At 32.1% G+C, this 17,116-nt stretch overlaps 1 protein-coding gene across 5 annotated transcripts in view; it reads left to right on the forward strand.

Annotated features, from left to right (window-relative positions):
• The first annotated feature begins 7,314 nt into the window (after positions 1-7,314).
• Positions 7,315-17,116, forward strand: part of LOC139092589 (protein vein-like) — a 49,989-nt gene continuing 40,187 nt past the window's right edge. For 4 of the 5 annotated variants that reach the window (XR_011544607.1, XM_070643058.1, XM_070643054.1 and 1 more), the window contains exons 1-2: positions 7,315-8,432; positions 10,150-12,325. Coding sequence is in view for 4 of the 5 variants with exons in the window: in XM_070643058.1 (XP_070499159.1) it covers positions 11,056-12,325 (1,270 nt within the window). In the remaining variant the exon portion in view is untranslated. Of the gene's footprint in view, positions 8,447-10,149; positions 12,326-17,116 lie in introns of all 5 variants that reach the window. The other variant, XM_070643056.1, reaches the window with a different exon arrangement.

Raw genomic sequence — 17,116 nt, forward strand, 5'->3', positions numbered from 1 at the left:
TCGAGAACGAGACTAACCCGGAAGTTCCGGTCAAGGCATGGAGAACTCTAAGTTTCGAGGTATTTAGCTCATCATGTGTCTCTTTGCTAGTACATAGGAATCTTCACAAGGATCTTCGCCCTGCTCATAGACTTGGATGTGCAGAGCTTGCAAGTGATTTGGATCCCGCTATAAACGGCAAGTTTATAGGTTTTGACAATAACCTCTAGTTTCTCCAATTATCTTCAAAAACTTAAAAGTTCTAATTATAATCCAAAACTCATCTCTGAATATCCATCAAAGTGATTCATAAGATTTAAATATATTGCGAAATTCTAATGTTCATTTCAATATGAATAAATAGACACACAAACAGCTCTATATTCACCTTATTTCAATATAATTATTAATGATCTCTTTAAATATTGCCGTTCCACCGCCGATTTAAAATGAACATGATGAACACACAGAGGTTTATGCTATACATCCAAATTGTTTATTCCATTGAGAATAGCTAGCTTAAAATGAGTCCAAAGCCCCTGAATAAATTTCGGCTTCCTTGCAAATGTTAATTAATAGAAGAAAAAAAACTATAACAATGCATAATAGGAGAATATTTTTATTTCAATTTTCTTTATCCATTCCAATGATTCTATACACAAATTCAAATCGACATGTGTAATTTGGAACAAATTGGTTATTTAATGTGTGTGGTAAAGTACAGCAAAAATTAATTCACACTGTACTATGAATTTAGCTTTTTTTTGTGTTTCCTCTCATTTTTTTCTTCTTTTTATGCTGCACGCTGAAACAATTGCCGGCAAATGTTCTTTTTGCCTCCCCGATATTTGTAATCGATTGTAAGAATTTTTGTTATGTTTTAGAAAAAAAATAACTACTAAAGTAGTCGACTTAATTGAGTGACTTCAGCGCATTTTTGAGCCAGGCATCAGTAATTGATTAATAAGTCCTGACATACAAAACAGGATCCAGTAAGATCAAGATAATTTTCTGATCCACAAAACGAGATCCAGTTAGATCCAGGTAACTTTTCGACACACAAAACAAGATCCAGTAGGGTAAAGGTCACTTACCTGATCTAACAATAAGATCTAGTACTCGATAAGAACGAATGTAATCGTTGTAATTTTTTAGAATTTAAAATTTTTAACGGTTGCGAAAAATTCAAAATTACTAAAATGAACGAAAAATGTATTTCTTTTGTTTATGAAATGAAAAATCATTAATTAACTTGCATTGAGATGATTTTGTGATTGTAGACCAATTGACATCGGAATAACTCGATGGCATGAATCTAATGCTTCAAACTAGACCTTTCTACGAAGTCTAGTTGACGTGATCTCATTCCTTACCCAGGCTGCTAGCCAGCCACAAACCAGCTAGCCTGCCATTCAGCCAGCCACCCAGTTAACTTGCCAACCTGCCACACAGCCAGCAACCCTGCAAGCCATACATCCAGCAAGCCTGCCAGCCATCCAGCCATGTAGCTTGTTAGCCAGCTATCCAGCCAGACAGCCAGCCAACTGAGCTGCCATTCAGCAAGCTTACCTGTCATTCAGCAAGCTAACCTGTCATTCAGCAAGCTAACCTGCCATCCAACCTGTTAACCACCCAGCCTGCCTACCAACCAGTCAACAAACCGATCAAAGTGTATTATTAAGTTCCATTTCTGTCAAAAAATGCGCTAAAAAAGAGAAATGAGAACAACAAATTTAATTTGTATCGGTTGTTTGGTGGGCTTCAAATTGCTGATTTTAATTGGTGCAGAGAGTAAGAAAGAGTGAAAAACTAATTACCAGATCATATGGGAAAATTTGCATACAGGAACACCCACAAATTTATCGTTAACTACTTAATTTCCCACGCATTTACACAAGAAAAAAAATATAAAAAATATAAAAACACACATGAGAATGATGTCGATAACTCGCATAGCATTTATTGCAAATAATCTTTTCGCTAATTTATTAGCTAATTGGAAAAAAAAGCTAGCTCGTAACAATGTGTCTCGCATGAATAATTGAAAAAAATATTGTAAATTTAAAAAAAAAAATGTTATCAGTGATCAGTGAGCGGAAAGATCAATCGTATGTGATTAGCATTAATGCGAATGTGCAAAAATTCATTTAAATGATATTAAATTGAATGTTTGTTTTTGTTGTTGTTGCCATTTTTATATACAATCGTGGATACTTATTTGTCATACATGGAGTTTATAAGAATGAAGTAATAAAATTCGATCGAAATGTGATTGAAATAAAGTTTTGCTTATTAAAAAGTCTCTTTTTTTTTCGAGGAAATTATTCTTTTTGGGTTGAGAACTTATTTTAGATGCACGAAAAGCAGATTGTCGTGCTAAATTTGTTTTAGGCGCCGTTGGGCCGATTCCTTAACTTACTTAGAGACTTTAAACTACCTGTGGGTAGGTAAAGGCTATCCTAAGGTAAACCTACCTATTCTCTACCTTCCTAGGTCACTTTTCAACTCTTCCTACATGGCTATCCTAAATTCTACCTAATCTATAGGATGTCTCACCTATCCTACGCTAACATTGATCATGACCTACCCCAGATTCCATTCTACTCCCCACCTACTATATTTTAACTGTCAAGGGTTACCCTGCCCAATCCGATCCTAGGTACTCTAGAGCTGGAGTAGGGAGTTTACCCTAGAATAGCCAATACTATCCAGGTAGGTTTACAAACTGGACCCTTTGACTGCAAGCTTCCTTTTGGTTTGAACTTCAAGTTGACCTAATTTAATTTGATTAAATTTGTCTTGATTTCGTGCTTTAATGATAATTTCTTTTGAATATGAGCACAATTTTTGGATTTCAGATTCATAAGCAGATTTCAAAGATCATACAGTCTAATTGTAACACTTTATATCACTAAAATTCATTCTTAAATAGTTTGAATTTAAAACTTTACTAGAAATTTAAAATTATTTCAGAATCCACTTTGAAATCACAAGGTTTTATTGATGATAAATAAATCAATTTTATCACTGAACTTTAATTTATGCTGTGCAACTTAAAAACAACGAAATTTGTCCATATATTAAAAGATGTTTATTGTTTGACGATTGCAAACAAACTAAAGATTTTATAAGAAGGGGTTTACAACTATGATAGGAGAAAATCAACTAATTTTAGTTGGAAATACAATTTAAATATTAAATGACCGTTAACATATTATCAACATGTTATCAACAGGTTCAATCAAAAAATTCCTTTCAACTCTCTCTACACATGTTCTAAAAGCACATATCACTTATGCAAACATGATCATTTGCCTCAATTTCAAATATCGACACATTTTCACCACACAATTTATTATGTATTCAATCGACATATCTATACATACATATCAGACAAACGCCCCTATTTTGACGAATCATTTAATCCTATTGCGGCGACAAGTAACGAAATGTAATAATAATAAATGAAGAATACCAAAAGTAGTTGATAGAATGGTAAGAACAAGAAGCAGAAGGCAGTGAGAAGCTTAAAAAGTCAGAAGCAGTTTACAAAATACAACACACATCAACAGTAAAAATAAGGGTGCAATTGTAATTAATGTCACGGTTAATTTATGCACATGTTCTCTCTCTCTCACTCACTCTCCCTCTCGATCACTCTCTTGATCTCCATGCTCGGCAATTCATTCATTTGATGGATCACAAAATTTAATTGATTTTAATAATACAAACCATTCAACCTAACAACAGTGGCCGGTTACGGTTGCACACATTTTTTTTACTGAATTGTTATGTGAGAAAATATAATAAAAAGAAGAAGAAGCAAGAGCAGCAACAGCCCGGTAAATGAAAATTGGATTGGAATAATAAAAAATTATAAAAGTACCCGACCCTATTGAGCGACTTTAGCGCATTTTTGTCTCAGCGATCAGTAATTTTAGGAATTTTATAATTTAACGATTTTTCAGAATTTAAATTTTCTAACGATTGCTAAAAATTTAAATTTGTTTAAAGCAACGCTTTAAAAAGGTTTTCTCTACTTATGAAATGAAAAATCATTAATTAACGTACATAGAAATGGATTCGAGCTTCCAAACTAATTGAAACCGGAATTACTCAATGGCACGGATCTAATGCTTCAACCTAGACCTTTCAACAATGTTTGGTTGCCGAGATCTAGTTCCTCACCCAGCCAGCCAGACAAATTGTACTATTAAGCGCCCATTTTTCAAAATTGTGCTAAAAATATAATTTTATATTCAACAAAAAGCCTAAGAAGAGTAAGTGAATAATAAGGAATAACAATGATCATGACTCTCACATACCATTGATTAATATTCAAAAGAGGTTGACAATGCTTTCATCATTGAGCTCACAGCTTTTAAGGCATACAAATCGAGGCCTAATTTTCATGTCCATACCCTTTTGAACTCGAACTTAATTCCTAATTTGTCAATTACATTGCACATGCTTAATTATTGTGACATCAACAATACGCCCTTATTTGAAAAAAAAAGTTCAATATGCATTCAAGGATGGATAGGCATATTATTGATGCAACTGCACTCAACTTCTTCTTTACTTCTCATTTTTTTTTCTTTTGCCACACCGCACCATGACAATCTGATTCCATCAATCATCACACCACCGATCAGTTTTTTTTTTACTTCTTCTCTGCTTCTTCTTCTGTTTTTTAGCGGAGTTTTCTGGGTAAATTGGGTTATGTCGTGTGACTAGTCTGTTAACATTTGTCTGCTTTGTCATTTTGGGCATGTTATTGGCACCAAAAAAAGTATTCTATTTTGGAAAAGGGAAAAAGCCACTGACAGGCTGATTAGTTAGTTAAAAGAGAATATTGGCAATTTTTGGCAATGATTTGATGAAATACTGCCAATTTTGGGGGTTTTTACTGTCTGTTATTGTGAAGAATGTCTAGTAAAATTGCGTTGTGTGATTGTGTAGACGTTGAACGAATGAATGGCTACTGATTCAGACTGCTTTACATAGAGTATTGTTCTATTATGCATCTGTGAATTGTATTTATCAGTAGTTTGCAACAGATTTAATTACAGGCGATGTGGTTCGGTGGCGGAATAGCTTAGTACTTTGGCATTTATACATTTCACACCGATCCTGGGATCATGGGTTCGAGACTAGGTAGGAATTGTGTTTTTTCGAGTCATATACATTGGAAATGCGGTTCATAGCCTTTCTCTGTAGGCTACAGGTAGTAATGTCATCAAATGAGCGGTTCTGGTCCCATTTGAAACTGTAAGTGGACTCAGTGCAGACTTCTGGCGCACCTTCACTCGTTGAACAGCAAATAGCCGCAAGGCTGGATCTTCTAGTGCAGCTCTGGATTTCAGTGAAATGATTAGCCAAATGTCTCTTTATCCAGCAGTCAGGGTATCAGTGCCTTTTTGGGGTTTTGTATCGTTCGGCATCTGAAGACCTAGAATACCCAAATTATTCGCATCTGTATCAATTATCATGTATTTCCATGGAAGTTGAACAGACTGCTACAAGCCAATTCTCAATGACCAAAGAGTTTTCACATGATATTCATCCAAAACTTACCCAAACTGCGCTATAATCCACCTCAACCCACCAACATCATTCAAACTTCCCAATTCATTTATGAAAATGTAAAATGTGTGTCCCTGCCGATCGTTTCTCTTATTTGCTGCTGTTATATTTTTGTTAAAGTGCTGGCAAAGCATGTCTGCCTGCCTGACACAACATTGTATGTTGAATTTCAATCAACAAGCGTGTGATGACGAATTTTCAACAAACATCAATAGCAATAAATATTATAGAAGTTGCATGGCGTTTCCCTACAGATGATCATGACGATGATGATTGTTTTTCTTTATGTCATCAACGTCGTCATCATTGAGAGAACTTTGTGTACACATGAAAAAAAAAGGTTTTTTTGATATCACCCTTCAACAGTAGACAAGACTGACTAAAATGTAAAGAGTGAGAAGAAGACCCGTGAGAGAGAACGATAGATATAGCCGAGAGATAGAGAGTCAGAAAAATTGAAAAGAACCAGAGTGGGAATTTGTTCTTTTCTTTTCGTTATGGTCTCATGATCATCCCAACTTCAACTTTTTTTTTTTTATATTATTATATTATTTTTTTTATACTTTATTTCAACTATATATTGCCGAATGTACAAAAAATACTCAAAGAATATAAAAAAAAGTGTGTATAAGTTAAAGTAAAATAGAGAGAAGAGATAAGAGAGATGTACGTATATACCTATATATATATAGTATTTCTGAATATGAATAAGACGCCGGTGCCGAGTTTGTAATATCGTTTGGATGGGGCAAAGATGGTAATTTTTTAATGGACTTTTTAAGCAACAACACAATTTCTCAAATATATACAATCCCGTACAAGAAAAGCATGAGAATGATGGCAATTTCCATTTACGATGAATATATACTTTTTTTTGCCCAGAAAGTGCATATAAAATTAGTTAGCCGGTCATCTTCGACGAGGTAAAAGAAGACATAAAGGAGAAAAGACTACCTAGACTCTAACTCAATTTTCGCAATGTCACAAAACATCAACACGTCAATAATGAATTACCAAAAGATAGATTCTAAGGTCACGTCTTACTATATGTTGAGGTATATGTGGGAGCAAAACGAAAGATGCAATAACAATGTTAAAGCGTAAAGAAGAAATAGAAGGTAATAAAAAAAAAATATGAGAAAAGAAAGGAAGGAAGCAATATCCTGAAACAGAGAAATAAAAAAGGAATATCGAAATCTACCCTCACAGATACAACGATTACAGGTAGGAACACAAATACATATGACCATGTCATATGCCACACGATCACTTGCAATTGGAAAAATCACAAAACGAATATCAACAAGGAACACACATTTATGTAATTGTAAAGTATTAAAAAAGTCGTTGGATTTAATTTAAAAATAATAATAATAATAATTCGCGGGCGCCGTTTTCGGTTCGATACATGTAATAGTTTTTCTCATATGGTTAAGTGTCACAACTACATAATATATAAAGCGGCAAATCATGATTATGAAAAGTCGTATTATTTTACTGTCAAGTCACTACTGTAAGGAAATTGTCGGATTTCTTCATCTCTTCTTTATTATTATTATTTTTTTTTCTTTTTTTCAAACCTCAGTACAAACCTCGTAGAGTTGCATGAGAGAAGTTAATGTTGTATTGGATGGCCGAATCAACACATACACAAACCCGGACCCCAAACATGTGTGTATATCGGGAATTTTCGCGTTCGTACGGTTCGGAAAAAGAAAATTTTTCTGTTTCAGTTCAACTTGTAATTTCAACTCGCTTACACGACGTTTCGTAAACGCTCCTCATATTATATCGTGCCTATATATCTCTATATCTTTCGGGTGTGCTGATTTTTCATCATCCATAAAATATTTTTTTTTTTTATTTTAATTTAATTTTAATAATTTTAATTTGTCCCGTTTGGTCTGCAAGACGTCTATGATAAAATTTATTAATTTTGTGGACATTTTGGACATTTGATTGATTAGGAACTTATGGAAAGTTCAGACTGGTCAATCAGCAAAAAAAATAATTGCGAAACTCTAATTAAAGAGTCTCTCTCTCACAACATGATGAACATTATGCGACAATCATTCAATTAAAAGAGAGTGAGCAGCACAAAATAAAATAAAAAAAAAAATTGACAAATTACGGAAGAAAAGCATTTTTCCGAAAAAAGACAAGAGTCTCTCAAAAAAAAAGTGAAGATCGAATTTTGTGTGCCTTTTCAATCTATCGCTACTCTGATCGCGGCGGTTATTTTGTGAAAGATAGATGAAGAGAAAGAGAGATTGCAAATATAGAACAGTGATTAGTTTTTTTTTTTCTTCATGCCAGAAGCTGTTGAAACATAAAAGATTTTGCGAAAATAAGAAGATTAGTTTTTTTAATTCATGGTGGAAGATATATACGAAAAATCAGAGTGTGAAGAAACTTTAAAGGAAAAATCAAAATAAAAAGAAAAAGAGAAGAAAAAAAAATAAGAAAAATTGTGTGTAGTCCTCGGCACTGTTAACTCATCTTTTACAAAAAAGAAATAAAAGAAAAGAAAAGAAAAGAAAAGAAAAGAGAAAAAAAAAAAGAAAATTGGTTTTTTTGTGTGTTGTGTGTGAAAAATGATAAATACACATCAAGGAAAAGAAAGAAAGAAAAAAATTATTTTCGGTACATACGGGCAATGAGTAATCAACGGGCAATGTAAAAGAGAATCCGCTACGACTATTTACACCTTAAAAAATAATAAAATCCAATAAAAGTGAAAATTTTCATATTGCAAGGAAACTTCTCATCAAAAAAAAAAATTCAATAAGAAGTGAAAAGTGTTGGAAAAATCTTTAAACATAAATTGAGAAAGATTGGTGATGAAAAATGAATTCTGCGAATAAAAAGTTAGTCTCTGTGTGTATGTGCCTGTATGCTCCTCACTTTTTTTTTCTTCATTTCAAATAAATTTTCATTTTTTTTTTGAATTGAAGAAAGAAAAGTGAAAAAAGAAGAAGAAGGAAAAGAAATTGAAATTGAAGATGAAAAACTCTTTTTTTTTATTAGATACGAAAATTTTGTGTATATTCTCACAGCAGGGATCACGATATGTTCTTTTCTAATTCGTTTGATGTGTCCATTATCAAAAAAAATCAGGCCTTCATAAATTTTACACCTTATTCATCTTCAGATTCTCTCATTTAAATTGAATAATCCAGAAGTATGATCATGTATATATGGCACACACAAGATGTGATCATGCTGACGATGATGATGATGGAAAATTCAGATTTTTTTCCTCATTTTTTTCTCAGTGATTTTCACCTTGTACATTCATCGTCTTGGCAGCCTGGCAGGCATTTTTTTTTTTATTTTTCATTAATTGGAGTAGTAACATAGGCCGCTGTGCTTCATTTTTATGCGATATGTATGTCGTGTTGGAGAATGAAAGAAGAAAAAAAAAGTTGTGAAAATTGATGATGCGCTATATGGGTGATGATGTCTACCTAGCAATAAACAGCCTTTTTACGACATTCGTGTTGGAAATTAAAATGTAAATTAAAAAAAAAAAGTTTTTCCTTCATACTTTCTTTCCTTTCTTCGGCTTTTTTTTTACTTGGATACAACAAAAAAAATTTGTTTTTTTATCAAAATAGAATTGCAGAAAATATGTTGTCGTCAGTGCCATCCATTTAGTAGTAGTAAACCATTGAGAGAATTAATTAAAATTAATGAAAAATATTTCTGCTGTAAATTATGGCTTCTTTCGAGACAAATGTGTTTTCTCTTTTACTCTCATGCCTAACGACAATGTATTTTTAATGCTTCCTCTGAGACAATTTATAGAGAGAGATATATAAAAATTTTATAAATGCAATAATCGCATTTAAAGAAGAAATTGAAGAGAAAATTATGTAACATTTGCCGTGAAATAAAAAAATTATATGGGACTAGACGAAAATGTTGTGATTATTAGTCATGCTTTGTTTTTCACAGACCTTCTTTTTTCTGTTTTAATTTTTTGTCATAAATGATGTCAACATGTCATGTTAAAACTCAAACTGTCCATGTTTATTTGATGAATATTTCATAAAAGTTTATGATTTCATCATTTTCTTGAAAATCCCATGAAGTTATTGCTTAAAATCATAAATTTTCAAAGTATTTCAAATAACTCATCACTTATGAGCAATAATACTAATTAACGGTATTTAAAATTTCAAATATGATCAAAAATCGTTCAGCGAAGAAAGTGCATTCAGTAAATTAAAGTAAACAATCATTTTCATTTGTCAAAACTTAAATTTTGTGAAAATGTTTTAAATCTAACTAAATAATTGCTTTAAAGATCAGCAATCGATCATTAACATCATTGTGCACTTGAATACACAGGTAAATCACCAAAGATTGAACGATAATTTGCAAATTTTCATCAAAAACACATTTTCGTTAATTTCAAGCATTTTTAAATTTGATATAAATTTCAAATCTAAATCAACCGTTAAACCAACAATTTTCTGTCGAGTCTCATATGAATAAAATTAGTCTCTCTCTGTCTTTGTCTCCTGTCTTCTTCTTACTCAACTTTGCTAATTAATTTTTTGTGTGATTTTTCTTTAATAGAAAAAGAATTCAAATGGACGAGAAAATGATGAAGAAAAAATTACTTAAAGCAGAAAGAGTGCAAAAAGTGAATTGAGAAAATAATAATAAAAATAAGAAATAATAATAACAATAATAATAATAATAATAACAGCAAAGAGATAAAATTAATTAACAATTGCAAATTTTTTGAGTTCATTAACATTATTTAACCATCCGATACTGAAGTAAATTTTTCAAGTGTCAAGCTTATAAGCTACGTTATAACCACAAAAAAAGAAGTAATTCGTAGAAACAAAAGTGAACTTTTTTTGGTGTGGAATAAGAACATAATATAAAAATTAAAAGTGGAAATAGATTCTGCCAAATCTCATTTAAAATTCAATTAAAACAATTCTTAATGTTTCAATCAAACCAAATCATGGACACCATTCAAATGTACAATACAATAGAGTGGCCGCATTTAATTGATTTAAGAGACAATTGCAATTGGTATTATCAACAAAAGGATTTCATCGTAGGGTGTACATCATAAGAGATCATCTATAATATTAAAAATAAAAAAAAAAGTATTTCATATTGCACATTCTTACGCACAAAATAATAAACAAACACAATACAATATACAATACAATTTAAGAACGAGAGTAGAGGAATTGAAAGTAATAGTAATAATTCATTGAAAGTTGTGAAGATAAAAAAAATAAGAAAACCTCAAGAAGAATTTCTAGAATAAAATTTATTGACTTCAAACAAAAAAAATATATAAAATAATAAAAGAATAAGAAATAAACGAAGCAAGCAAAGAAATAAAAAAATTGATCATCAAAAGTATTTATTCATCGTGCTGCCGAAAAACTACAAGTAACGGATTTTTTGAATGTCGCTCCTCTCAGAACGGGGGCGATAACTAATAAAAAAGACGCAATGAATGCGCACACTTTGCGCAAATGGAGTTCAATCAAAATTTTCATGTATCTGTTGCTAACAATTTGTTCGTTATTAGTTTTTTGGTGTCAAGGTGCATCCGCTATGCACCTAACACCGCTTGATTTTGCATCATCTTCCTCATCATCACGTGAACATCATTCTACACTGCCATTAGAGCAAAAACATTCTATATCTTCAGTAAAGCCATTCAATCAAAATTATTTCATTTCGCTTATAAGAAATGCATCATTATTAAGTCATAACACACAAAATCATCATTTTCAAACAGAGGAAAATAATAATTTAAAACTACAAAAATTATGGCAAATGCGAATGAGAGAAAAGCGTGCAAGAATTCAAGCGCATCGGAAAGAGAAGCTACTACTTCAGAGGCTTCTCGATCACCGTGCAAATCCAAACGCACAAAGTTCAAATATTGAAAAACTTAAATTTGATGTGATTGATCACAATATATTATCACATCATAATAATTATAAGTTAAGAGATCCAACAGCCACAGCACAAAATTTAGATTATAATAAAAATGACACAAATTCGCAGCATCGGAGAGAAAATTTATTTGAGATGCTTAATGAGATTAGAGCGAATATATCTGTGGCAAATAATAGAAATCGTCGTGAGTCAAGATTTCATCATTCTCAGCAACAGCAACAGCAGCAGTCATCACAAAATACAAACCATCATCATCACAATCACCATCATCATCACCAGCAGCAGCAGCATCAAATGCCATCTACGCACAATATTAATAATAGTAATAACATTAATAATAATTTTATGCATAATATAAACAATAATAATAATTTAAATAATAATAATAATAATAATAACAAGGGTGGAAATCGTCGCAATGGTCGAAAGCGATATTGTTCAGCACGAGATCCACGTACATTAGCTTTTGAAGCGCCAACAGTATTTGAGGGTAAAATTAAATCAATGACATTAGATCGACAACAAAATTTTTCAGCAACTGTTGAAATAATTCAAGTGTATAAGCAACAAGCAAATTTTAAGCTTCCAAAGCAAGTGCGTCTTCAATTTGCATATAAAAATGCCAGTGAATGTGACATTTATCGTGAAGAATTTCGACATCGTGGTTATGTGCGTGATGAATTAGAACAGGGAAGAATTTATTTTTTCTTTGTCAAACAAATAGGCTTAGGTAATTTTACAATATTAGGACAACCAATTAAGAAAATCAATCGTACTACTAAAGATGTAGAGATAGGTGTAAGCGAAAAATATGGTGAGTACATGCTTTATTATATTATGATTCTATATAAGTTAGGCGTGGAAACTATTAAAATATTGATATTGTTCCTAATTATCCTCATATATTCAAAACATACATGTGAGTCGAGGTGGCTCGGTGGCGGAATGGTTTCGTACTTTGGTACTTAATTATTGTGATACCGACCAAGCGGTCATGGGTTCGAGACTCGGCAGGAGAAACTTTTTCATCTGTCCTTTTTCGAATCATATGCAGTGGAAACGCGACTCACAGTCTCCTTTGAGGGCTAAAAGTTGACAATTATGCTTTCTCGATATCGGGACTGGGACCGGGACTGATCCCTAAAATCTTCCTGGACCGGGATTTCGAGAAAGCATACTGACAATAGCGTCATCAAAGGAGTGGTTCGGAACACCACAATAAAATTGTAGGTCTATTGAGTGCAGTGGTTTGACAAACTCTCATTCGTTAAACAGGTATTAGTCGCGAAGCGCTCTAGCACCGCTCTGGATCTTAATGATTCAAATCTCAATTAACCCCATTTGTCCCAAATTATCCCTAGTTGTCCCATTTTATTCCCAGTTGTCCCATATTATTCCCAGTTGTCCTATATTATCCCCCAGTTGTTCCACAGTATCCCCAGCTGTCCCAAATATTTTGATAGTTTCCACGCCAAGGAAATAAGAGAGAGAAATAATCCAATGGAATAGAAACTTTAAAAAACCGTCTCAAAGTCATACAAATGAAAAATTTTTACTCAAACACAGCGCGTTAATGTCCTAGAAAAAGAAATATAAAGCGCAGAAAATTATATTACTAGGTCACTTACATAAAACTTCATCAAAAAGCTAATTTTTTTTCATCATATTTTACTTGTCTCTAATTATTTTTTTTCACAAATCAGAGATTTTTGCCAACATGTCGAGAGATTTAATTTAGACATGAATATTTTGTATTAGAAGTGCCACAGCTGCAACGGTTCACATTTTGTTAATGTTATCATTTTTGTGAACAACAAATGTATAGTAATGAGATATAGTAATAATAACAATAACATCAATATTTTTATTTATTTATTTAACTCTTAAAAGAAATGAGTGAGAAGAAAACACGAGAAAGAAAAAAAAAAAAAACTTGAACCATACAAAGTTGGAAGCTACAACTGCGAATGGTTTGTTTACGTTTTTGCCCTAAAATGGGTTTTTTATAGAAAGCTACTATGCTACTATGCGATAATTTATACTCAATCTGGACACAGGCTAGCAAAAATGTGTACATAACAGCATTTATGCTCAATGCGCGCCAATCTACAACAACATAAATAATATATAAAAGAACTATAATATACATACTATATGTGTAGCTCGATTGAGGGGGCATGTCCATAAATAATGTGCTTACTTAATCATGAGAATTTGCAATAGGCACAAATTCTTAGAACTTATTGATAATGCATAAAAATTCAAGTTCACATATTCAAGTTCTTTTCTCTGTTTCTTATTGGCATTGGCTTGTTGACCAGAAACAGCATGCTGAATGTGGCTTTCTTATTTTCATGATTTTTAATCAATATTATCATTATTAGCTGATCAAGCTTATTTACCTATAGAACCGCAAATGCACACTTTATCGACCAGTCAATCACTCAGTCGTTCCATCATCCACGATATAAACAAAAAAAAATTCATGCTCAGACACAGACCTTTCATTCCCTTAATGAACTTTACGCGCGACGGCATTCGCATACATTTATTGCCGAAAAAAAATACACGACGATGCTTTGATGAAACATCTTTCTCACACTTTTGGCACTTACTTGTTATTGACGACATTAATATGACTGCTCTTCCACCACATTTCGTTATTTTTTTTTTCGCTCCCAATATGCAATATGCCCCAAACTCGTCTCACTCTCTTTCTCATCTGCACCGACTTATGCCATACTTATGCATCAAACAAAACAACAACATTTTTTGTATTATTATTATTACTTTTTACGTTTTTCTAAGAAGACATTAAAAAATATATAAAAATTTTTGCGCCGTGAGGATCAGAATATATATATTTTTGGGATATCGTGAATGACTTTTTATGTTGTTTATGTTTTTGTTGGCTAAAAAATTGTTAATAATCCTTTGAACCAATACGTAAAAGTTCTACATATGTGAGTAGATGTCAACAACCCGTAGTACGTTGTCTTGAGAATTTTTGGCGATTGTTTTTTAGATGTTTTTTTTTTTAAGTAAAGATGGCAAGGTGTGGGTATCAGCTGGTGATGTGATGATTGAGGTAATTTGATGTTGATTTTTGGACTTAATTGGGAATTGCTCTGGGCTGTCAAGCCTAAAGTGAGTTAATACATTAGGAACTTATTAGGGCATTCGTTAAGTAGGTGCTGATCATATCAGGGGCTGATTTCTTAGGTACTGATATGATAGAGTGTCACTGGAACAGTGTATGGGTTGACCTAGTATGCCTAATTTCGTATATCAGATTCGTACCCTGGAAATCAGCTCCAGGACACAAAATTAATACTAGTCACTAACTATATATTAACTTGCCTGAGAGCTACTGATGCTGTTTTGCATATCTTAAGGAATTAGTTAATTATTTGACAATTTTAAGTAGGATTCGAATAAGAACCACAGGCCTGCCTTTCTTGCATTTTGAATACACAGGCCAGCAGCTTACTGTTCCTTGTATCTTCTAGCTCGTCCATTGCTGCAGACCTGCAATTTTAGACGAACTCTATTACTTCCCTAACCTTATAGATCAGTTGCGATCCATTGCCTCTATAATTAAGTTAAAATTCACCAAATATCGATTAATAAAACTCAAATAAAATTAAATTCCTCAACATCCTCCGATCCAATTTAAAACCAATTAAAAATCCACTAGTCAACATCCAAAAAGTGGTCGCACCTTGTTAAAAGCTATAAAATTAATACGCATAAAATAAAGCGAAACATCGGCTAGAATTTTAACATTTTTTTTTTCGTCTTTACGTCTTCCAAAAAATTATTTCCAATCATCTGCTCAATTTCGTCACAACACCATTGGTTTATTGACTGTGTTTTAGCATTTGAGTGAAATAATGGAATGTGAAATTGGAAATAAAGAGAGGCAACTGAACTAAATTTCATTTTTATCCTTTTGCCTTTCTTCACTTCCTCGACATACACAAAAAATTTGACCAAGAAATACAACAAAAATGAAATTTTAGTTAAGAATTTTTGACTACCTTTTTCACTTATTCATTAATAATAGAAGGAAGAAATAATAACAATGAGAACGAAAAGAACTGGCTTGGACACACACAAATTGAACCGGATATAAGGCTAAATATGTCCAAAAAAAAATAATTATTTAAGATCTAAATGAATTATGTGTTTCTATATTTTTAACTATATCAGCTCATTTCATACGAATTTTAAAAGAATGAAATTAGAGGTAGGAGATTCAAGTGCAGTAAGTGAGTTAGGCGCATTTATTAGTTGACATTAAAATTTTTTTTTGAAATTTTAACGTATTTTTGTGATTCAAATTGGAATGTTTGCTAGTTTTGAGGTCAACGTATTTTTGAAATTCAAATTTTTACATATTTTTGAAACACAAATTTCGTTAAATTTGATATTTTCGTTCAAAATAGTTCAAAATCTTAAACGGCTTTTAACAATTTAAATTTTTTTGGAATTTTTGACGAATACTGACAAACTGATTTCAAATTTCTGTAACGATTTTTGACAAAATTGATAAAAAATTTGCAATTTTAACTGAATTTTCGAGCATAAATTAATAATTTTAACTTCTGTTCAGCCTTAGTCATCAACTTGACCACACATCCAACTCAGCCACCCAATCTGAATCCAATCACCCTAAATTTATCAGCACAAATTCGTCAACCATGCTTACCAAGAAGTAAAAATTATGTCGAAAAAAAAAATTAAAGACTTTTAATGAATCACATTGAAAAGAAATGTGCGAGAGAGAGAATGAGAAGGAGGAAGCAAGAATTCTTACCTAATTGCCATCTAATTGACCAGATGAAAAATTTTGCTACATGTTAAAAAATTTGTTAGTACAACAAAACATTTTCTTTTATTTCATTTTGCATCGATTACTTCATATCTTTTATTTAAAAAAAAAAACCTAATGTTAATGCAGCATTAGTAATGCGCATTAAAGGTCTACACACGTTCATTCGAGCATGTTTGTTGTTTTCTTATTTTTTTTTTACTTCTTTCAATTTGGTATCTAAAATCTTCTACCGCAATTCGAAGGCACACTTTGAGGCTTTTGAGGAATGCTTCATAATAATAACATGCAGTGTGCATATTTATAAGCATTTATAAGTATACAAAAGAATGCACATTGTTGGTATCATAACAACATGTATGCATGAGTGTACAATATACATAAACATACATTTAGATGGATATTTTTACTTAAATACTTTACAAAAAGACTGCAAAAACTATTAGAAGAATTTTTTCTCTTTTTTTACTTCTCCAAACTGCATTTCTCGTTTGGCATGTGTTTTGGCTTATGTGCGTATACATAATGCCTTACTACTTTATTTCACCTTGTCATATGCATTATGAGACACACAAATTTGTCGTCGTCACTACTGTATCATTTCAATTCATTTTTGTGTGTCCATGAACAGAATCGTATCAAAAAAGGCCCATTGTCTGGCTTGTGGGATCATCAATATCATTTTCCATTATAGTAAAGTACACAATGCAATGTGTGAGTAAAACATCTGCAAAATAGATTCATATTCATTAGTGAATTGATCATCATCAA

This window comes from Chironomus tepperi, unplaced genomic scaffold (assembly GCF_022539635.2).
Source record: "Chironomus tepperi strain 1889 unplaced genomic scaffold, CSIRO-AGI_Ctep_v1 contig_309, whole genome shotgun sequence".
In the NCBI taxonomy this organism is placed as follows: domain Eukaryota; kingdom Metazoa; phylum Arthropoda; class Insecta; order Diptera; family Chironomidae; genus Chironomus; species Chironomus tepperi.